Below are 25,215 nucleotides of genomic sequence, written 5' to 3' on the forward strand. Positions count from 1 at the left end.
TTTTGGAAGCTCTTTATTTATCCTTTGATTCTAAACGATACCTTTGCTGGGTAGAGCAATCTTGGTTGTAGGTCCTTCCTTTCTATCACTTTGAATATTTTGTGCCAATCCCTTCCAGCCTATAAAGTTTCTCTTGAAAAATTGGCAACTGTCTTATGGAATCTCCCTTATTGGTAATTAATTGCTTTTCTCTTGCTGCTTTTAAGATCCTTTTTGTCTTAATCTTTGGCATTTTCTATGATGTGTCTTGATGTGAACCCCTTTGGGCTCATCTTGTTTGGAACTCTCTGAGCTTCCTGAGATTGTACGTCTATTTCCTTTATCAAGTTAAGGATATTTTCTATCATTATCAAATAGGTTTTTAACTTTTTGCTCTCCCTTATGATGTAAATATTGTTACACTTGATGTTGCCCCAGAGGCCTTTACTATCCTCATTTAGGGGAATTCTTCTTCTTATTGCTCTTCTGATTGGGTGTCCTCCACTATCCTATCCTCTAAATTGCTGATTTGATTTTCCATTTCATCCAATTTGTTCATTTTCTCTAATGTATTCTTAATCTCAGATACTATATTCTTCATTTCTGACTGGTTCTCTTTTATGTTTTCCATCTTCATTTTTGTGTTTTCTATCTCTTTGTTAAAGTTGTCACTGAGTTCTTCTACTCTTCTCCTACATTCATTGACCAATGTTTTGAACTTTGCATATGATAGATTGCTTGCCTCCATTTTATTTCGTTCTTTTTCTGGAGCTTTGTTCTGTTCTTTCACGTGGGACATGTTTCTTTGTTTCTGCATTTTGGCTGCTTCCTTGTGTTTGTTTCTATAATTAGGTAGGGCTATTAAGTCTCCCAGTCTTAATAGAGTGGCTTTATGTAGTAGGTGTCCTGTGGGGCTTAGTGGTATCGTCTTCCCTGGTCACCTGAGGGTGTCTCTTCTGTGGGTTGTGTGTGCCCTCCTGTTATAGTTGAGCCTTGGTTGCTGTTTGCATGTTGATGGGAGGGACTGACTCTCAGGTTGATTGATTGTGAAGACTGGCAGGTGAGGGGCCAACACTATTGAATAGGATTCACATTATCCAGTTTCTTTCCAGTCTACCTTTCAGCTGTGTCCTCTTCAGATGCAGCCCTGAGTGGTGCTCTGGCTCCATCACAGGTTGAAACAGGCCACTAGGTGTGCTGGCCTAAGGGCCTCTCAGGAGGGGTCCAGCTACAGACAAAGTTCAGACACAGCCTATACACTTCGGAGGCTACCTGGTAAGAGTCACAAAACAATCTGCAGATGGCTTCCACCCATGCTGGCTTTATAGGTGCCTTGAGAGGCCAAGCCAGAAATGAGGCTAGCTGCCACTGTGCCAGGCTCAGCAAAAGCTACAGGGGACACCAAGGGCAGGTGCTGCTTCTTTGGGTTTTGCAAGCCTTTGAGAGATTTTAGGGAAGTCCACAAAATGAGCTGCCATTTGTATGGACTAAATCACTGGAGGCAGCTTGGGTGGGCCCGCAAGTTGGGAGAGATGGAGTCTCAGGGAATCCCCTGGGTGGAGCAACCTGTGATATCCAGGTTGGTGGAGACTCAGGTATGGTGACTGCCTGTGCCTGGATGCTGGGAGAGGGAAGGGCTCAACAAAAGAACAATAGGTACTACCAGCACTTCTGTCCAGGAAAAAGCTACACCTCTAACCCTCACCTTGAAGCCAGACAACTCAGTTTCTCCCCATATGTCTCTGGCACTCCTCAAGCAGTTGCCCCAGTACTGGAGCTCAGAGTGAGTGAGTCCATCACCAGGTAAGTCTGTATATGGGTCCTTTAAGAGAAATGTCGGTGACTTCTGCAACCTTTTGTCTTACTCAGCCACAATCTCAGCCAGAGGCTCTGTGGACTTCTCTTTTTGGAATTGGAATCCTGGGCTGGGTAGCCCAGTGTGGAGCTGTGACCCTTTGTTCCTCAGCAGTGGGGTAGGGGGTCTCTGATTCTCGACTGCCACATGCAGTTGTGGGACCAGCTTGTTTTGCATCTCCACCCCTCCTACCAGTCTTGAAGTGACCTCTTAAATAGGTCCCTTCTTGTGAGACTTCTGTTCAGACAGACCTCAGATGATGACTCCCAGTGATGGTTGTTTCATAGTTTCATCGTAATTTTGATATGGCTATGATAGGAAGTAAGCACAGCATCTACCTTCTGTGGCATTTTGATCAGAATCCCTTCACTACAATATTTTACCCCCATTCCACTGCCAGAATAGTAGTGACTTGAATAATAAAAGGAAAGTGAATTGGGGACCAGTAAAATGGCTGACTACTTGTAAATGAGCTCATCTGAATAACAATGGTGACAACCAACATCCTCTAATTGTCTCTAATGTTATTAGGCGGTTTTGGAACATTAGCCGAGAAAGTAAAATGTTTGAAAAAACCACGGCTAGTAAATCATAAAGGTGGATACACAAAGAATGAAGTAGTTTGTGGTGGCATTTTATGAATATTACTGCAGTGAGGTTGCCACTGTCTCAAGAAGGGAGTAAATCTGGAGGGTTTGAAGAACTGAGAGAATAGGAAGATGTCTAGGGACAACTGAAGATGAAGATCAAGTTTAGAGGAAAGAGTGGAAGGGCAGTGGAAAACATAGATTTACACAGAAGATGCCTGCTTAGACACAATTATTATCATTATTATTAAACTCTTTATATGGTAATTCATAGTTTACAAAATGCCTTAATATATTACAGCATTCAGAAAAGAAGTAGCACATAATGAAAAAATCTTGGCCTTGGACCATGAAACCCAAGTTTAGTCACTTACTGTACATCTTTAAGAAGCAACTTAACTTCTTTTTACTTTCCTTGTTCATTATGTGAGAGCAATAATTCCTCCCTTGTGGAAAGTTATGAGCATAAAAGCAAATGAACAAAAACATCTGGCACATGGTGTGTACTCAATATATGGTGTTATATTTATTAAGATTCTTACTGGGATGACTTAATTCTTACAATAAAACTGAGGTAGACAATTAACTTCATTGACATATAATTTTAAATTTAGAAGATGCCCTCATCTCACTTTACAAATGAGAAAATGAGAGAGTAGAGAGAAAAACAGACTTTCCTGAAGATGTTGAACCAGGATGAGGCTACAGCTTATTAATTTTGCTCCAGAATTTTATTACAAAAATAAAATGGAATCTATATATTCAAAAATCTATATAGACTACTAAAACCTGACAAATGTTTCAGATATGAGAATGTGGATGGACATATAAAACTATATTTAACTTTTGATTTTAAAAGAAAGAAGTCTGTTGGAGAAAGAAAAAGGTTGGCACAGAAGCTTCTTTATTTACTCTAAATGAAAAAGGGAAAAGATGTTTAAGAGAGAGAGAAAAATTGGGACATCTACGTTCCTCAATAGCATTGAAGAGGCAGTTAGTGTAGGAAATTCTGAAGAGGATTTCAAAGTCAATAAAAAAAAAAAAAAAAAAAAAAAAAAAAAAAGGCACAGTGGCCAAAGTGCCCTGCCAAATGATGTTTCTTCTAACATCAAAATAACAAAAGGGCTCCATTCAGATTGAGTCTCTTATATTACTTTTTCCTTCATTTTCTTGTTCTAAAATGATGGTGATAAACAGCACAATAAGAATCCTATATTTCTATTGACCTTCTTTATTCCTCTTTCTTACCTTTCTATGTTCAGCTGTTTTATCTCTTCAAATGTTCAAAATAAAGTTTCTAAGAAAATATATCTATACTATTAAAGAATTTTAAAAGTTAACACAATAAATAAGTAGAAATAGAGTTTACTTACTTTAAAATGTATTTTAATTTTCTTTTGGAAAATAAAATCTGGCAAAATTCAATTTGTCAGACTGGAAATAAGCAAGTCATTTTAATTAAGCCAATATTTTAATTAGGCCATCAAATTTAACTCTATGTACATCTGTTCTATATCTGTTCATAAATTAGCAGTAGTATAGCACATGATTGAATGTTTAATAATTTAACCTAACTGCACTAATAAAATTCAAGTTAGTTGTATAGAGCAAACATATTACTTAATCACCTGATATTACTCAAATGTCTTAGTGAAAATATTCTTGAAAAAAAAAAAGTCCCACCAGACTAACATGTTTTCTCCTTATAGTCATTAAATTTCAATGAATGTCAAATACATCTTCAGAGAATTTTATTAACATCCTAAGGAATATTTAAAAAAAAAATTTCTCCAGGTACTTTCAAGAAAATATTTTAAAACAATCCATTTGAGCTCATTTCCAATCTAGAGCAGACTGATATATCTACTATAAAACACCCACCACTACTCAATAACCATCATATGAGGAAAATAAATCACCTGATTGCCACAATGTGAAAAGTGATAAACTGAGATAACATTAAGTTATTGACATGAGGTATAAAAGTCCACATGTAGTAAGTCTCTGCTTTTTTTATGTAATGAACTTATATTGTGGACAATATGCATTATGTTTTAATGTCCTTTATATAAAGAATTACATCATAATTATATCTGAAATCTCGAAGACAGAAAGTTAATAAATGCAGCTAATTTTTATTGGGTACTTACTTCCCTAGTGGGCTAAATTTTAAATTTATATATGATTTATATATTTTTATGTTTAAAATATTTTATGTTTAAATATTATATATATGTTTATGCAATTCTCACTGCTTTCCCTATGAAGACAGTAATATTTAAATACCTATAAGATATATGGTTAAGTTACAGTGAGAAAATTAAAACTCAGGTATTCCTGAATCCAAAGCTATGCCGCTAGTCTATACACTCTTACTTTCTAATGATAACTCTATAACACATCTTTTATTCTGGACTTACCTTGGTTAACAACAAGGTCAAAATTTAATCAGGAAATACTGGTTTTATTCTTCCTCCCTGTTCCTGTTTTCTCATCATCTCTTTATATATAATCCAACTGTTTTCTTCCACCAGTTTTCCCAATTTTGACTCATTTAAAATTTTCTATTGGTTCCAAATAGCAAAACGAATGGGCAACAATGGATATTTTTTCTGGGTCCAACACTGAATTGAATATTTTACATTTGTTCCCTTATAAAGTCCCCAAGAAACCCATTTGACAAATGCCAAGCGGCTCTTAAATGGCCAACCGAAGACTTCAACTCAAGAGTGATTCAAAATGCTAAGCCTCAATATATGAAAAATACTCAACTTTATTAGTCATTAGGAAAATGAAAACTAAAACTACAATGAAATACCACTACACATCCACCAACATGACTAGAAAAAAACCAGACAATGCCGAGTATTGTCTGTGGAGTGTAGAGTAACTACTATACTCATACATTGCTGGTGGGCATGAAATTGGTATAATAACTGGAGAACAGTTTAAATAGTTTTTACTAAAGCTGAAAATATGTATTCTCTTTGGCACCGTAATCTCACTCTTACAACATACTAAGCGAAAACATGCACATATGTTTATGTTAAGACATGCACCGAATATTCATAGCAGCACAATAACAGCAAAATAGCCACAACAACCCAAATGTTCAGCAGAAAGAGAATGAGTAAATAAATCAAGATATATCCATAAGAAGAAATACTACACAGCAATGAAAATATAAGAACTAAAACTACACACAACACAGATTAAGCTCACCATATTATTAAGCTAAAAGAAGCTACATGCACACACACATACATGCTATGTGTTTTCATTTACATAAAATTCTAAAAGAGGCAAAAGTAATCTTTAGTGATAGAATTTAGAAGTGTTTTTCTTGGGGTGGGAACAATGACATTAAAGAAGGAGAACAGAGATTCTGGGGTACTGGTGATATTTTATTTCTTGATCTAGATGTTGGTTGCATAGATGTGTTTAATTTGCAAAACAAAACAAAACAAACAAACAAACAAACAAAAAACCCATAGGTACTTTTTTTTGATCGATGCACTTTCTGTATAAATTTTATGTTACTAAAAAAAAGTACACCTAAAGACTGTTTCTGCTCTCTATGGTGTGCTGCTTAATTTATGTTCTAAAGATCAGAAAAGTTAAAACAGATATCTATTATTATGTTATCACTAAAACTTTTCAGGATTTGGTAAACCCTACACAATCAAAATAAATTGTATGTGAGAGGGTACTTATAAATTCTCTTATAAACATTTTAACCAGTTTCTTAATTTGAACTTGTTAGAATCTTAGAATTTTATATCGAATTATCAATGTAATAAAAACCCATTCATTTATTAATTCATTCACTCATTCACTCTATGGCTAATGACTAACTACTAGATTCTAGGCACGTAAGGGTTTTGAGGAAGTTCATAACTCTTCTAGTACTTGAGGAACAAACGCAGATGTCTGTCAGGGCCAGGCGGAGATGGCAAACTGGCAAGAGAGGCTGGGCATAAGCGTGTATTGTGTGAGTGATGGAGACTGTGGGATATTGTTCATCAGATGTCCCCATTGAGGAATGGGGCAGCAACTACTTAGCACCAACTGATTCTTTTTATGTCGGTCCAATGGAAATCACAATTTACTATGTGAAACCAACCGTTTTTCAAATGTAGGCTCTATGAAAGAAAACAAACAAGAAACACTGTTTGTGACAAACAAAGCACATCTGTGAGCTGAATCGGGCATATGGTACTAGTTTATAACATCTTATCAAACTAAAGAGACATGAATGCTTACTGGGCTACAGCCATAAGCATATCATTTGCCCTTTAGGTGCCCAACCATTCAAGCACTATGCTCATTTTCTGCTTCACTGTAGCCTCAAGATTAACAGTTAAAAAAATCCCTTAATTACATACACTATAGTTCATTCCTACTATGAAATACTATGTAGCCATTTAAATAAATGAGATAGAATTAGTGTGCTCTTACATATACATATATATGTACATATATATAGTAATAAAATATCTTTTATTAAAATCAACAAAATCAGAACTTCAAGTAGAATATTAACATTATTTTGTTATTACACATACATGTACAAAAACGTTTGGAAAAATAAGCATCAAACTATTAACAGAGGAGTTCCAGTGGAAGAGGTGGGCAAAAGCTGGCACTGGAACACTTTCATTTTTTGTTTTATTGATTCCTTCTATGTATTCATATTTTTAAGTGGGAAAAAAAAAACCCCTAATAGTAGAGCTCATTGCTCCCTAAGGGTTTGATCTGTTACTTCTTTAATCAGTTACAGTGTAGGCCCAACATAAGCTTTTCCTGGTCCCTCATTCCCCAGAGGCCAACAAGAAAGCTGCTCAGCAACACAGCATAGCCCATTTCTTTCTGTGCCTTCTGTGCTCTCAGGCACGTGGTCTGGAGAGTGAGGCTACTTACTAAACTGACTCATACACAGAAAGCATGGAAAAGAGAGAGCTATAAGTGAAGCGTATCAAGCAGCCTGCCTTTCCAAGAGCTTTCATGTAATCATTCTCAGACAAAAAACAAGATAAGGAATACTGTTTTCCTTCCCACCAGATCATGTCACCAGCTTTTACTATCATGACTGGCAGAAGAGAAAGATCTAAAAGAACAATCTCTCTATTTTGAGACATTTTTAAATAATTCTAGGAATTATAAAAATCACAAAAATAATAGAATGAAAGCTCCTGGAGAAAGTGTCATGCTCACTTTTAATGCCCCAGAGAAAATAAGATTGCCTTTTCTATCACCTGCACAAAAAAAAAAAAAAAAAGCTGATTTGCAGTAAAGAACATAGAAAAAAACTGAGTGTCCGATGGACAAGATATAGAATATCTTTTAAAATATTGGTTCTATTTGTCTTCTAATGCTAATTTCTAAATAATCAATCCTGATACATTGTGATATGAAATTTGAAATCGCTTTCTTTACTCAAAAAGTCTTTTTTTAAAGAAAAAAACTATTGTTATATTGTCTTTTTTCAATAGCTACTGTGTTAGTGTAAATAATTTCCTCCTTCACATTTAAATTGCAACATCTACTTCAATGTATAAAAAGTTTCCATTCTCTCTGCTTAAAAAAAAAATATTGTCAGATAATTTCTATTTTCATTGCTCATAATTTCCATTGTGGTTCCAGTCAAAATACACATACAACCCTTGGTCTGCAGAATTAAAAAAAAAATCATAGACTGAGGCCAAAATAGAACATATACATGACTTCATAGGGTGGTAGACTTTACCTTTTAATCACTTATTTAGGAATATAAAAAATCGTGACTATTTTTCAATCACTAAAACATTTCTATATACTATTTTCACATAATTGAATAAAAAAATTACAGACCAGAGTTATCCTTCAAAACATATGACTAATAAGATTTATAAAAATATCTTGGTACAAACTATAATCTGGGCATTTTTGTTAAGTAAACACCTATTTAATATATAAATTATTTGGAAATATAAATGTTGCTAAATAATCAATGCAATTTTTTTGAGTATCTATTCTATTAAAATGACTAACACCCACACAAGATTTTTGCAAAATTGTTTAAAATTTATTCTTCCACATTTTTCACCTTTCAAGGTATCCGCAGCTAAACAAATAGAAATAAACAGGCACCTAACAGAAACCCATCAAAAAACAAATTTGAAAGTCTTTGGAATTTAGTGGACTTAGAAGCTTGATGTGGCAAAAGTTGATATTAAAGAAAATAATCTGTGAAATCAAGATATAAATATATCTTTGTGAAAAAAAACAAAAAAATATTAATTATATGGCACATTGATCTCAGTTATGTACAGTAAAATACCAATAGCAGTCAAAACTCAAATGGGTTACCTTTTAAATTTCTAGAAACTGTTAGTAATTTTACTAGTATCTCAATGGATTTTTTACCTTGTATTATAAGCAGAAACTAAAATTTAATCTAAGAAACAAATATTAAGTACCTGTGAGAAAAATATATCTACTAAAAATCTGTGTATTTATAACATGTATATTTTAATCTAATTTGTATACTTAAGTATTATTGTTTAAAAGGATGTTTTCAATACTTTTTGAAAATAAAGTGGTCAAGCTCTGAAGGATCCATGGGACAGTATGTAAAATGTATGACTCTAAAAGGCAAGAATCCTGTTGTGTCTAACTAGTCATCTCTTGTTACACATTACAAAATACTTAACGAATATGAACAACTAGAAAAATATATCACTTCCAGTTTCTGAAGTACAAATGTGAACTAACTTGGTAAGAACATTATTTTGGTACAGTTTCTAACGTGTTTTCAGAGATATATACTGGATTAATATATATATATATATATATATATATATATATGATTTTGAAGCTGATAACATCCCAACTTAAATAGCTAAGTTGCTACTTTCTGTACTAGAGGAAATGTGTCAAAGTCATATACTGAAAATGAAAAAGCAAATTATTGCTTATCTTTGGTGCCAAATACATTTGCATGAGTAACAGTCAGCATATTTAAAAACTGATATAAATAGGCTTTAAATTAAAATACACTGAAAAAAATTTAGCCTACACTAATGAAATATGACAGTAATTTATATTCAAATGCTTATGCTATCAAGGGAAAGCAGATTTTCCCACATTTAGGCATATAAATTTTAGAATTAATTCCTTAATCTTTATGGTTCTTGCAAGAAGTAATGCAAGATTCCTTTAAGAGAAGAGCCATGGACAAAGTTCAGAAAAGAATGACTTAATTTCTTACCTTTTCTCTGCGACTTTGTCTTATCTCCCCAAGAAACATCCTTTTAAAACACATCTACTTACGCAACCTCCCCTTCATACATGTGTAAAGGATAGTATGGTAGGCAGAATGCTAATGGCACCCAAGATTCTCATCCCCATGTAGAGACATTCTATACAATCTCCATCCCTTGGGTGTGGGAGGGACCTACAAACAGTGCGGTAAACCACTCTCAAAGTTACAGTACTTTATATGGTGATGATATAGTAATTCTTATGATTACATTATGTTAGATGACTCCCTCATACTAAATTGAACAGATTCTCCTGCTGGCCTTGAAAAAGTCAGCTGGCATGTTGTGATAGGGTCACATAGCAACTGCAGGTGGCCTCTAGGAGCCAGAGTAGCCCTGGGTGACAGCCATCAAGAAATGGAAACTTGAGTCCTACAACTGCAAGGAAATAAATTCTCTCAACATACTCAAGAATTTGAAATATGACCCAGAGCTCCAGAAAGACCACAGCCTAGAAAATATCTTGATTTCAGTCTTGAGAGTCTTGGAGCAGTAGAGGTAGCTAATCAGTGCTTGGACTCCTGCCCCATGGTAACTGTGAGATAATAAATACATGTTGTTTTAAGGCATCAAATTTTAGGTAATCTGTTTTGCAACATAGAAAATGAATACTAAGAGTAACATGGTAATAAATTGGTGCTAAAGTCATCTTGTTCTAAGAGCAACTTAAGCTGTTAAGTAATAAAAGTGATTTTAATTTTTAAGGAGTTCAGGTCTTTGCCAATTATCTAGAAATATATGTTTTATACCTGAACCCCTGGAGTTTTTGTCTATCCTCTACATTTAACAGATAATTTTCATTTTCTTTGAGTGACAAGTAAAATTATAGGTAGATACGAGCTTGTAGTATTTTATGTCATACTTTATATAATATTTTACAATTTAATAGGTGTTCTAAGATTTCTAAGTGGATAGCAACACAGGCATACATTCTATTCTCCATAAATTCTCCAAGAATAACAGATGAATAAACTAGAAATGCAAAAGCAAAACTTATTGACAATGCCTGTAGAAAAATTGGCTGTTAAGACTCTCCATGAACCTCAAAGCACAAGGAGGTATGGATGAACTACTGCAAACTATGAACCCCAAGTATCAATATCTTGTAGAAAAAAGCAGAAAGAAGCAACCAGGTTTTGTTGAACATGAGAAAAAAAGAACATGAGAAAAAAAGCAGAAAGAAGCAACCAGGTTTTGTTGAACATGAGAAAAAAAGAACTCTCCAATTCCCAATAAGTACTTACTGATACTGTAGCATTCCTTTAGAATGGTAGCTGAACCTGGGAGAGATTTTTTTGCTGATTTAGTCTGCAGGTGATTGCAAAGAGTCTACAGGAAGGCTGAAGCCTTGTGAATCCTTAAAATTAACCAGCTCATCTCTTTTCCAAGAAAAAAAAACTGCCAAGAGTAGAACACAATTTTTTCAAAAAAGTGATAAAGAACATCAAGGAAAAATCAGTATCCAGGTAAAAGAGGACGATATCATAGCCAGATTAAAAAAATATGGATATGGATATATATATATCTCCATATTAAAATATATATATATGGATATATATATATCCATATTAATATATATATATGGATATATACATGTATCCATATATATATATCCATATATATATATTTTAATAATTCACACAAACAGAATGGTGAGTTCAAGAATGTGAAGCTAGATGTCTATTCTGATCTATACTTCCTTTCTAAAAGTTGAGAAAAACTAATTTTATATAACGATGAGCAAAAAAATTCCAGCTGAATCCAGTACAATTTTATCATAAGAAAAAGAATAAGAAAGAGAATAACATTACCACAATGAAAGTTTGTCAAACATACATACCACAAAATGTGTGAGAATCAGCCATAAATTAATATTTCAAAAGAAGCAAAAATAAATTAAGAAAATGATAGAAGAAATAAAAGAAAAACAAATCAAATTTAGAAAAACTCAAATAGGAGGTGATAGAAGTTCTTTGAAATCAAAAGAACAAATATTTTGAAAATGAAGATTAGAAGGGGCATAAGAGCAAAAACAAAACAAAATAAAAACAACAAGAAGAAACAAAAATTTAAACAAAAGAAAGAAAAGTAATTTGATCTGGGTGCTTGTTACACATGGGGATTCCAGTTGTGGAAATGATCGAGCAATATATTCACATGTGGTATACTTACTATATTTACATTATACTTCAGTAAAATATTTAAAATAATGAAATAAAGAAAGATAAAAGTGATTCAAAAGAAAGTTGGCTTTGACCCTTTATGCCAGAAATCTATGGTTTACATCCACATTTTCCTGAAATTTCTCATAAATGTCTCCAAAGACTTTCTAGGTCCATTGACATTTTGACTCTTTGAGATGTCTAACATATCAATAATTATGTTACTAATATACTAATATAGTAAGCACGCCCGAATTTCTGTGCTATCTAACTCTCTTGTCTTCCCCCTAATCCTTTAAGTCACTCTTTATTAATCTCCTTTGAAAGTTTTTCTTCCTTTGTCAGCCTTTCATATATTGGTGTTTCTGGGCTCCATATTCAGCTCTTTTCCCCTTTTACTCATATTCTCTTTCTAAACAATTGATATCATACTTAAAGATCTCAGTTTTCACACATACACACTGTTGATTGTCTAATCTGCATGTCTAGTTCAGGTCTCTCTGCTGAATAATAGCCCTTTATATCCAGCTATTAATGAGATCTCTCCACTGAATATTCAGTAGTCGTCTCCTTGGCAAAATGTTTCCCACCCAGTCCTCCTTAACTCCAAGAAAGTAAGTGGTTAAATCTTCTTATTTGATAAATCATTTAAGTTCCACTATCTACTATCCTAAGAAGACCTTCTTTCAACACTCCTAAACCTTTTATGTCTTTCCCCATACTTCTTTTTCTTAACAATTCTATTTCTGGATTAAACAGGTAATATTACTGCCTTTATTTTGTCACTATTCAGTCACTTGTTAATCTTCTACATTCTAATTATTTATCCCTTGATCAAAACTGCCCTCTCTGTGGTATTAACGATGTTGTCTATCATTTTTACATTCTCACAAAAACCTATTCTGCCTCCTTGAAATAAAATTGGAATAATTTTTTAATTCTCTTTCACTAGCAATTCCAATAAAATGTTGAGTTATATAAACTCTCCTGCTGAGCAGCTTCTCACCTCAGTTCCACACTTCTTTTTCTTTGCTATTGTGGCAACATGATTAAATATCCTCTAATTTCTGCGTTTTACCTCTCTGCTTGGATTAATCCAAAATATTACTAACATCATGTCAATCAAATACTCTGCTCATGCAGACCCTTCATGGTCTCCATGCTGTCTTTAAAATAACTCAGAGTGCCACTGTCTAGCATTAAAATCCTCCACCAATTTGCCCCAGCTTTATATCTTGCTGTTCCCCAAACAACTAAACTAATGTCTACAAACTATCCCATATGTGTCTGCCTCTGAGGTTTTAAATCAAAGTATTTGCCTTGTCTTATATGTAAAATTTGGAGAGTAAATCTCAATATTCTTACTATCATATGGTCATAAGTTCCTCTTATGACATACAGAATTCTTTGAAATGTTTTTAATCATATTTAATGCTTAGGTAGCTACATGAGAAAAATACTCAACATCATGCATATTAAGGTGAATTATATGGAGTTCTACTTCTGTTAAGGACAATGCAGCTTGTGGTGAAGTAACTCTTCTACAGATAATAATGATAATGAACTAAGTTAAAAATATAAAATAAAAAATATAAAATAAAGTAAAATAAATAAAATATAAAATAAAATAAAAATATAAGTATAAAAAATATAAAAATAATTTGTTAAAAAATTATTTGAAGGCATTGGAGATCAATTAAGAGCAGATAAAGATCGAACATTTTTTTCAATAAAGGAAATCCCCTAATACATATTATGAGGAAGCTAGAATCAAGCAGAAAGCTAGAGATTGATTAGCTTGGAAAATTATAGAATAGAGACGTGAAGTACCAGATCAGCTGAAAAGTAAAAAGATATATCCAGAAACAGAGAGACACCCTGAAATCTGTATATATATTCTCTCCCAAACCCTTGGCTGACACCTAAACTGTATGCAAGCAGACCTCAAAAGCAGTGGCTGAGAAGTTTAAAGAGATTTGTGGCTGCTTCCCATCACAAGAGAGTTTTGAGTTTGAGTTCAGCCAAAGAAATCCAGAATAAAAACATACAGTCTATACTTTTTGGTACACAATAAAAATTACTAGATATTCAAAGAAACAAGAAAATATGATTCATAGTCAATAGAAAAAGCAGTCAATGCAAACTTACTTGAAGTGGACTCACATGTTAAAATTAACACACAGGGATTTTTAAATAGTTGTTAAAAACATCTTTAAGTGCTTAAAGGAAAATATAGTCATTATGAATAAAACTTTGGGGGAGTGCTCAGTATGGAAATGGAAAATATATAAAATGAAAGTTCTAAAATTGAAAAGTGTAGTATCAGTATGAACCACTAATAGCATGGACTTAATAACATATTGAAGATATCAGAAGAAAGGATTAATGAACTTGAAAATAAATCAATAGCATTTATTCAATTTGAAAAACAGTAAAAAAAAAAAGATTGAACAAAAATGAACAAAATCTCACTGATCTGTCTTGATCTGTGGGACAATGCCCAACAGTATATCAAGTTATACATATACATATATATGTGTGTATATGTGTGTATGTACACATATATGTATGTATATATGTGTGTGTATATGTATGTATATATATCTCCTAGGAGAATAAGAAAATAACGAAGATATGTTATGTGAAATAATGACCAAAATTTTGTCAAATTAGGTGCGAAACATAAATTTCTGTATCCAAGAACCTTGGTATTCCAGGAAATATAAACACCAATCTCCCCACCACATAAGCACACTATAGGCACTCCATAGAAAAACATATCACACGTTACACACATAGGCACACCATGGAAAAAGTGCTGAAAACCAAAGTATTTGAAAATCTTAAAAGATAAAACAATTACAAACAGGATAATGTCAGTATGAATGAAATCTGAATTTACATCAGAAAGAGATAGAAGAGAATAAAGCATTTTAGAGATGAAAGAAAAAAAAAATAAACCAGTATTCCATATCAAGGGAAAATATCCTTCAAAAACAAAGATGAAATAAAAGCATTTTTAGATAAATGAAAACTGAGAGGATTTGTTTGCAATTGATCTGTATCTCAGATGCATGCACTCTGACTTCATACATCTGTATACATGTGTTTGTGTACACATATGTATATTTATATGTATATACATATGTGTACTTTTTTAACATGTGTATATATGTAAATATACTGACTGCAATGGACTGATTTGCCTTCCACAGCTCTGTCTAAAGTTCTCCTGTTACATCGTCTGTACTGTTTCTTTAAAATAATTCAGTAAATACACTGATATGTTTATGCATGCTACTTAGCTTTAACCTACAACTCAGGGTGGTTAGTTAAAATTTAAAATACGCTAATCAAAAACTCTGTCTATAAGGACACTTAACAGCTGGAGTACCTCAGTCAGGGCACTCTCCAGAGACGGCTTACAGTAAGCACTTCAAATATTAATTATATGTGCACTTGAGTGTTAACTAAGTATAAAAAATATCAGGAATAATTTTTCACTAGTGAAATGAATGTTGGTCTTTATATGTGCAGGCTGAAAATATTTTATAGTCACTGCTGTTCTTTCTTATAAGTGAGGTAGAAGAATCAAGAAACCAGCTGCTTAACTACAGAATACCTAGAGCTCTGCTTTATTTGTGTCCTCTCTTAACATAGAATTCTGCCTTTGGACATAAATGAAAAATAACGGATCTTGACATCAGAATATTGTTTAATATGCTTCAGAGTGAAACTGTGCTGTAAGGTGCTTGAAAATGTGCCTAAAATAAATGAGAGTTGAAAGTTGACCCAGTTTGTTGAAACTGGTTATATGACTGATCTTCGAGCCTGCTTGTTAGTAAATTTTATGTGTGTGGCAGAATTCTGTTGAGATTTGCTCTCATTATACCACATCACCCAGTGGTGGGTTCTGGGAGGAAGGTATGTATATAGCTCTCACCCAGTCATATTTAGCTTGTCAGTTTGCAATCTCTCCTCACCCCCAATTCCACCTTCCTACTTCACCTGGTTAAGGAGTAATTACAGAATCAACAAGTCCTTTGCATGTCCTTTATAAAATGTTATATGTAGCAATTTTATTTATGTATATTTACTTATTTATATATGTATACATACACATACATATATATTAATATATATTTATTCTAGTTTGGTGCTTATATTAATAAGAATTCATATAAGAACACAAGAGAGAACATGGTTCAATATTTAGAACTATTTTTAAGTAAACAAATTAAGTAAATGAAATTGTTCAATGAATGAATACATAAAGAATTAATTGGTTCTTAGGTTTTATAGCTGACAAAGATTTCAAAGGCTCAGAGAGGAAAATTACTTCTCTGACTCAAGCAAACTAAATCACAAGTGCTTTTCTCTTTCATTGGAGGAAATGCCACAACCTTTTAAAACAAAGTTCTTTTAATCATTACTTTTATTGATAGCAATGAATGAAATCATCTTACCTCCAAATGATATCCAACTCTGATGAAGGCACAAATTGGGTCGAAAGCTCCAGTACCACAGGTCAGAAGGTGTGTCCTATTATAGTGATGCAAAACCCGAACATAATTTGCACATTCACTCTAAAGCATAAAAAAAGAAAGAAGAAAGAACGAAAAAACGAAAGAACGAAAAAGAAAGGAAAGAGAAAGAAAGAAAGAAAGAAAGAAAGAAAGAAAGAAAGAAAGAAAGAAAGAAAGAAAGAAATTGGTTAGTGGAATAAAAATATTTAGCCTTTTTTTGATTTTTTCCCCTAACCCTAGAAACCTTATGTTTAAGTCTATCATGGCTAGAGGAGTCAAGAGGGGCAGATGAAGAAAGGACAAGAACCATCAGAAGAAGAGACCAGAGTGATGGATGCACCTTTTAGTTAGCAGCGATGTATGATTATGTTTAATAAAGGGAGTGTATTATTTTCATGTATTCTACTACAAAGTGGAGGAATAAAAAAAACACTATTTAGATATTTATTCAAGCATAACAATTTGCATGGCAATATGTTCCACTAAGCAATTAAGTTATTCTCACTGCTGTTATTTTTTTAAGTACATACAAACAATGAATCAGCATTGTCAGAAAACTAATTATCAAATTTCACTACTCACGAGAAAACATATACAGACTTTAGAGCATTAGATTTTTCATGTTTGGAAAAATAAGATATATCTTCAAACTCATAAATTCACATAAAACACTTTTATAGAGAAATTTCAAGAAAATAGAAAGCTAGCCAATAAAAACAACATTTTATACCCATTACACTAAGATTACAGACCAGGGATCAGCACAATTTTTCTATAAGGGACCAGATATTAAATGTATCTAGTTTGTTGGGTGATCTAGTTTCTACTACTTACCCTTCTGGTTGCAGCTATAGCATAAAAGTAGCCACAGACAATACATGAATAAGTGTGTATGGCTGTGTTCCAATAAAACTTTATTTACGGAAGGTTGCATTTGGCCCAGGAGCTCTAGTTTGCTTATATTGGGATTCAATTGTAAGCTTTTTGAGGACAAAATCTTTATTTTGCAAATCTTTATATTCCTACTTAATTAAACGCAGCATCTAATATATATGACACACTTAAAGTTTTGATAAATCAATCACTAGGTGAGTTTTATGGTCTGGTATGTTGAATGAAAAAAATTTAAAATTGTTGCATATGAACATGACTAAATTAATTCTAGTAAACACCATGTTGGCAAACTAGGCATTACTACTTTATTTAAAATAAATAATGAGAGAAATATTAATCTTTTTAAATATTAATATTACTTTAATATTAATACATGCAATAATCATTAAATGTAATGTTTCATAAGAACAGATTGTGACTTTAAAGTCTCTCATATAATAGTATTAATATTAAAAATCCAGCAGAACCATCTCATCATAAATGATTCAGATTATTGCATTCCCTTGATAAGAATAAGGAATGCAATACTGAATTGATTATTCAGGGCACACAGATATATTTATTTCTTTAATTTCCCACTCATGTAGTATTTTATTCTCTGGATGACCCATATTTTTGAAAAATCTACTCATTCAAGCATGGGGAAAATATTTTATTCTCATATTGGTATAAGTGCCTGCTTTTCATCTCTTGAAACACTGTCACTACTTGACAGCCAATTAGACCATGTTTTGGTTCAGCTGGGCTTAGATTGACATAGCATAAAAGTATGTTCAATTAGTCAACATAACACTCTGGACCAGAGCAGCAAGGAGGTTTTGATTCATTCCTTATCTGTGACCCAGTTACTTCAGAGATTCAGGAGTTGGTATAATGTACATTAGTCTTTTAGATGATATTTTGTTTTATTATTGAAAAAAATAATAATAAGTTCACTTTCAAAAGGAAATGTTCATGCCATCCTCCAAAGACATGTAAGGTATGAATGGCCAGCTCCCCCTAGTATGTGAAGGTCCCTCTTTCACTCATTTTTAGTGTGTTAGCAACTGTGTTGGGGATGGTGGTCCTGTAAAGCCTTTTCCTACTCATACTGCAGAGAACCATGGAGAAATGGAATTTTGATTCTGCAGGTATGACCCTAGAAATTTTGTGAAATACATAAGACATATTTATTGCCCTTGTCCTCTTCTTTCAAACCTTTTTTCTTTCTCCTTTTGTTTCATGTTTCTAATTGACTAAACAAGTGAAATGAAATCTCACAAAGTGTGCTTAGCTTTTCCTCAAATTGACAGATTGCCTGCAATTGTTTTTTTCCCAGATACATAGAAAATTAATATTAGTATAAGGAATTTGTTAATCTGAATTGATTAAAATATAATAAAACAAAATAAAAGCCAAGTTCTGCATGGTACCTCAGCTCCATTTAACTCTACATTAATATTTAAATAATGATATGTATATAATGTATATGTATGTGTGTGTGTGTGTGTGTGTGTGTATTCTTTTTTCTTCCTGAAATGAATTGCATATATACTTTTTAAAGCAAATAAAAGGTTAGGGATTCAGTCTTTTGTGATTGACAAGAGATATAATTGATGATTTGTGTAATTTACAATGAATAATACTTACTGCATCTTTTCCTTTCATTATGCATTCTTCTATTTTTAGTGCTGTACTAGGCCAATGTATCTGAAATAAAAGATAATTCACTATTATTCAACTGCACATAAAAATAAGCCACACTGGGAGACCATTACATTTTTTCTGCAGTTCAATATATTTTCATTTCACTCTTTTCCGAAAGGATAAAACAAGACTTTATCTTTTTCACATTATTATTTGCATAACTAAGACACTTATCTTTGAGTTTTCACTTCATGCTAAACCTGATTTCTAAAAAAATCTTTTGGAAGGGTCACATCATGTCTCACCCCTTCAGAGGCTGCCCACACCTTAACCAGCCTCACTTTGTGTTTAACCTGCCTTGTAAAACCTCTGCATTCCAGTGTTGTCTCCTGAACCTGTCTGCCCCCTTAAGTCAGGCATTTCCTTGAGTTCCTTATGCATTTTTACCACTTAGCACAGAACTTGGTGTGTGCTGAATTCAGTAACATTTACTGCATGAAAGGATTAAAACATTAATGACTCTTTAAAGTGTTTATTTATAAAGTATCGCCTAATAATGCACCCCAGATGGTCTTTATATCATTGTCTTTATTTTTGAAACATTAACTCTACCAGTTTCTCATTACATTTTAGAAATTTTTCATTATATTTCAAGTTTTTCAGTTTCTTTCTTGAAGAGGGAGTCTATATCGGACATTTATTTATTTTTTTATCTCTAATTATACCTTTGCTGGGGTCACAAGCAGAAATTATTAAGTACATGTTATCTGATGCCACAAATTTATGACTATGAAATGTGTTTTTTTAATGAAATAAACTTTTTCTATCCTTTTTTTCCTCAGACTGCTTCTGTTCTTTTTGCTTGAACTATATGATTAACTATGTACCAGACAGTATGAAGAGAACCATAATTTAGTTTTCCTTTCTTTTGCTTAACAAACTCATGTGCAGAGGTTTGAGTTTGTCATACTACTCAATTCATGGCTCATTATTATCATCGATCTTGAAAGGTTCCTTTCTTATTTTATTTCCTGTCTTTCCCTCCTCCATGTTCTATTTGCATCCCTCCAAGGGGGAAATCATTGTAAACTGTTACTGGCACTTATTATTTGTTTGTATATAGTCTTATAAAGTATATACTATTGCTTTTGTGTACATATTCAAATTTATGTAAATATTATTTTGAAATTTATGTAAAGTCTTTATCTTTTTTATTAAATACTGGGTTTTTAAGGTTGTTATACATAGTTCTATGTATATGTATAGTCTGTTTTATGAATTGCTTTATAATATTCAATGTATAGATCCCTGCCCCCTACATTTTCTTATCTACTCTCTCAGTGATGGACACTCAGACTGCCACCAAATCTCCACCACATTAAACACTAATGCATCTTTGTACACATCCTTTGGGATCGGTGTAAGAATATCATTGGCATGTATAACCAGGAGCAGAATCACTGAGTTTTAGAGTAAGCACATATTTAATGTTAATGTTGTGCCAGATTGTTCTCCAGAATGGTGACATGTTCATTCTCTGCCAGCAATCTTCACTGACACTTGGCATTACCAGCTTTCTAAATTTTCTACAAAGAACTTTAGACTCAACATTTAATTTAATTCTTATTACAACTTTATCAAAGAAGTAGTATTATTTGGGAACTTTTTTAAAAAACTGCATATTTCTTTGTCTAACCCCACAAGGCAGAGTAGATCTATGGATGGGAACCAAGGAATGTGATCCACTTGAGTAACTGTAACAACCAGTAAGTTCCCAAATAGTTTCCTATGCTTCAAGACCTTACATCTACTAGTTAATACTTTATCCCTGTATCTGCTGAATCAATCACCACCATTCCTCAGTAGACTGAAAAATCTCAATTGGCTCTTTCTTGTATCTCTCTTGGAATTCCATTGAGCACCTTCTCAGGCTAATTTATCATCTTCATGGGCTCTGTCAGGTGATGATGGATTCTATTTTGAGGGATATTGACTCTCACCAGAACACCTTATAGTTTTTTCTTCATTGCTTCCAAAGGCCTGAATCTTGGATTCACATGCACTGGTCCATAGAAATCCTAACATCTTTTGTCTTCCTCTCCTACCTTAATGGCTGCTTTGAGTCAGGCTACATCAATATTCCTTTAGTTCTTTTACTTTTTGTAGACAATCGCTTTCCATTCTTAAGTCAACATTATAGTGAAGGAGTATAAATTTCCTTAGTAGAGTATCCTGGCCTCTCAAGATAATTTTTCTAAAAATAGTCTTTTCCTCAGACTCTTTTCCTCAAGAGTCTTCAGAGCCTAGATTGAAAAGAGTCCGTGAATAGCTTCCTACTATCCAGTGTCAACCTTTATTATCAGGAGACTCTATTGGAAGGCTGGGGCCAGTATGCCAGATTGTTTTTTCATGGTAATTTGTTTGTTCCCTAAAGATCCTTATTACCTCTCCCTGATGTCTCCCCTCTCTCCGCCTACCACCATACCATCTTGTGTTCTGCAAGCCTGGAAGGACATTATGGTTATTAGCTACATATTAGATATTGTTGATTGAAAGTATTTTTTATTTAGTGAGCACACTATTTAATTATTTTTAATTAGTGCCTAATATTCGAAAATGAGAAATTTTGCATAAAAATCCACATTTCTGTTTTTTCTAGAAAAATCAGAAGACAACAAGTCTGCATTCCTGTGTAGAGTTGAAAGTTTGAAGTATTCTTTCAATGGGACAGACACTCTCTGTTTGTCTCAGACTTTTCTTTTACCCAACTGGCCCTTGTGGTCATTTTAATTTTTGAAATCTGATATATTTATTTGAACCCAATATATGATCAAGATTTAAGCTTTATTTTTAAAGCTGTACCCCATAAAATATCAGGTTAGGTACTTACATTCTAGAAGTAGAAGAGGCTTGCCATTTAACTCATATATTATGTAGCCAAATTCAATCCCTGATACATAAAAAATATTGGGAATTTATAAAACTGGTGACAATAGCATTTTATTATGATCATGTTTATATGATTATATTTATTATCATGAGAATAACACTCTATGGTTTTATTTATAGGCATGTCATATTACTTTTAATGTTCTTATTAGTGTAGTGCCTCCCCCCCAACTTCTTACCAACAATTTTCAACATAAGTGTTCCTTTGCTTTCATAGTGCAGTGTACAGACTTTTAAATAAAAACATAGATTTTTTTCTTTTTCTTTTGCAACACACACACACACACACACACAAAAGACAAAGGAAAAATGTAGGGATAAAAAAAAAAAAAAAACAAACAACCAAAAAACCAAAAGCACACACATAAGATCCTAGCATTAATGTTCTTGATTATAGCAACAAATCTGTCAGTGGATTTTATTATATATAATTCAGAAAAGATATCACATGAATACAATAATATTAGGTTCAGGTTCAGCCCTGCATCGGCCTGTGGAGGGTCACTAATACCATTATAAAGAATCCTGGAAGTGAAGCTCTAGAATTTATAAACTTTACTAATCCATTATTTTGGAATGCAGCTATATTCGTCACTATACCACTAACGCACACTGTTTCATTATTTTGGAAAAAATACTTGCATCGAGAGAGATTTTCTCAAATGATTTCTAAAATCTATTCTAACTTAGGGTTCAATTGGTTTTGGAATTATATTTTTACTGTGGATGCATAAATTATTCAAAAGTATATGCTAGAAGGTGTGTGTGTGTTCATGTGTGTAAGAACATAAAGAAAACAGAAATTCATTTTAGGATAATCCATGATGAAAAATTTTCCTGACTAATTCAATTATATATAAATAAATTAGAGAATATCTCATCTGTAATTCAGAATAATGCTTTGTATTCTTAACACTTTTAACTTGAGATGCAGGGCTCTTTCTTCTTAGAACATTAGCATCCCTTCTTACTCATTTTTCATCATTATGTAAAATAATGACTTCTTTAAACTGTATTTTATAATTTCAAAGTATTAGATAACTTAACCAATTTTTGGAAAAAACATACCAAGTTCAGGTTTTCAATGATGAAATAATATCCAGGTGAAAAAACAACCTTAACATATTATACTATATTCTCCTAAATCACTGCTGTCTAATGACTATTTCCAGGATTATTTAAATATAGTTTGGGAGCAATTCTTTATAGCATTTCTACACATTAATTGATAGCTTTTTTTCCACACAGCCTTTTTGAACAGTCTTGAAATAGATAGAATCCTTGTCCAGGGCAAATGAAAGATCCATTTAATGTACAAGCTAATAAAGATAATGTTTCCCTATGGGCAAAAATTGGATAGGTTTGCTAGCAAACCTCTTATAAAATTGGGAGTTTTCTAATCTTGAGGTTGGTTAATTAGTATAACATATATTCACTGTGTGTGCAATGTCTATCTAGGCTGCTATGCCTCACACCCTATTGAACTTGAGGGGGAAACATGAAGCTCATGCTGCATGCTGTGCTGTGAGAGATAGAGTCCTTTGTCTCTGACTCAGGAATTTCATGTCTTCTGCCAGCATCTATGAAATGACGACAGGCTAACTTTTCTTGAAACTGAGATAAAATCTCCAATGCTTCATAGTCCTTGACACAAACAAAAGATAATATATAATGGGATGGTGAAGAAATAAATGTTTTTTTTCTAGGATTGTTAGCAATAGTTGTTTCTAGCAAGACACCTAAAAATGGCAATTGCACTAGAAATGAGGAAATCATTATTTTAGGCAAATCCTTCAAAGTGTTTCACAACAGAACTTTTCCTGATGACATTTTCAACAGATAGTATCTCTCCCTCCTTTTATCCTCTATATTGTTTTTCTTATTTTCTCTGTCTCAGACTACAGTAATTTATGTACTTATCTTTAACTCTCTTATTAAACTAAAAGTTATAGAGAGCAAGGCAGTGACTTATTTTTGTATCCGTACCAATGCCTACCTGGCACAATGCCTTAATTGTGATCACTGCTCATTCAGTGACTAATGATTAACTTGTATTAATCAACATACCTTTATCACATTCTTTGAAAAGTCAATTTAATAAAGAAACTTACAGTAAAGTTTGAGAGATAAGATTCACTGACATGAACATGTAAAACGAATGGGAATAAGTAATTTCCAGTTTAATCCGGAAGGAAATTCTTTAGGATTTTAGCAATAATCTAGACTTTGAAATACTGGTAGGATTTCTGGGAGCAGAGAAAGGATCTTAACCAGGTCACTTTGGATACATGGAAAGGAGAGATAGAACACACACCACTGTAAAGTCCAACACATTGGAATTCTCTGAAGGAACAATGTAATTATAGGTTCATTCAAGTTTTGTTTTTGTTGTTGTGTTTTGTTTCAAACAAAATTTAATAGGCTCAGGACTGTATTCAAATGTTCACTCAGGTGGAAAAAAATGACAAAGACCTCACTGGAAATGGAAAGATATTTTAAAGCCATAATGTATAAATGTTCTGCCAAGATAGTAAGGGAAATGATTTTCTTCATTTGTTTTGGCAGTCAGAATGTCTTTTGGTTCTGCTCCAGAGTTTAATATCAACAAAACCCATAAAATTAAGCTATTTGTTCTGCACAAAACATTTATAAAGGCAGTTAAACAACAGGGTGTAATGATATTTCCAAATTCTCTGCACTCAAAAAGTTACAAAAAGCAAAAGGTTAAATACACATCATTTCATCAGATTACTCCTACAATATAATTTAATTGTTTTAATGCACATTAACAGGCCATTTACTATTCTTGTATATCTCAAAGGAGAAAAATAAAATAAAAATTCAATTACAAAGTAATTTTTTTCTGAACTCCCTGTTGAGTCTCATAATTATACCAGAAATAAGGATTTAACAACTGATAGTTAGAAGATATTTTGACACTCAGAGATTTAGGAGAGCAGAAAAATATGAACAAAGAAGAAAAAAATCTAGCTAAAAAAGATTATTGCCTATTTAATTAAAAAATAAATAAATAAAATTATTCAGTTATTATAAATCTTAATGGAATATATTTAAGTAAATAAGACACTATTGCAACTTCATTTAATAATCTCTTCTTAATTCTATTATTACAATAAAAAATATCTGTTTATATTTTAGTTTTCCTTTATACATTTTACATATATGTACGGTACATAAGTGTCCATTAATGTATATTTTAATTGTATGCCCTATAAATACTATTAGAATCAAGAAAATATATTTTGAATACAACATATTAAGAGTCCTAATGGTTTATAAGTGGTAGTCTTTAACTTGACACACATTACCCTTCTG

General features: G+C 32.7%; 1 protein-coding gene across 1 annotated transcript in view; it reads right to left on the reverse strand.

The window, feature by feature from the left end:
* Positions 1–25,215, reverse strand: part of SEMA3E (semaphorin 3E) — a 229,814-nt gene that overhangs the window by 68,427 nt on the left and 136,172 nt on the right. The window contains exons 3-4 of the mRNA XM_036230305.1: positions 18,934–18,993; positions 16,351–16,470 (exon numbers count right to left, since the gene is read on the reverse strand). Coding sequence (XP_036086198.1) covers positions 16,351–16,470; positions 18,934–18,993 — 180 coding nt within the window. The remainder of the gene's footprint in view (positions 1–16,350; positions 16,471–18,933; positions 18,994–25,215) is intronic.

Source organism: Rousettus aegyptiacus, unplaced genomic scaffold (assembly GCF_014176215.1).
Source record: "Rousettus aegyptiacus isolate mRouAeg1 unplaced genomic scaffold, mRouAeg1.p scaffold_m13_p_13, whole genome shotgun sequence".
Lineage (NCBI taxonomy): Eukaryota > Metazoa > Chordata > Mammalia > Chiroptera > Pteropodidae > Rousettus > Rousettus aegyptiacus.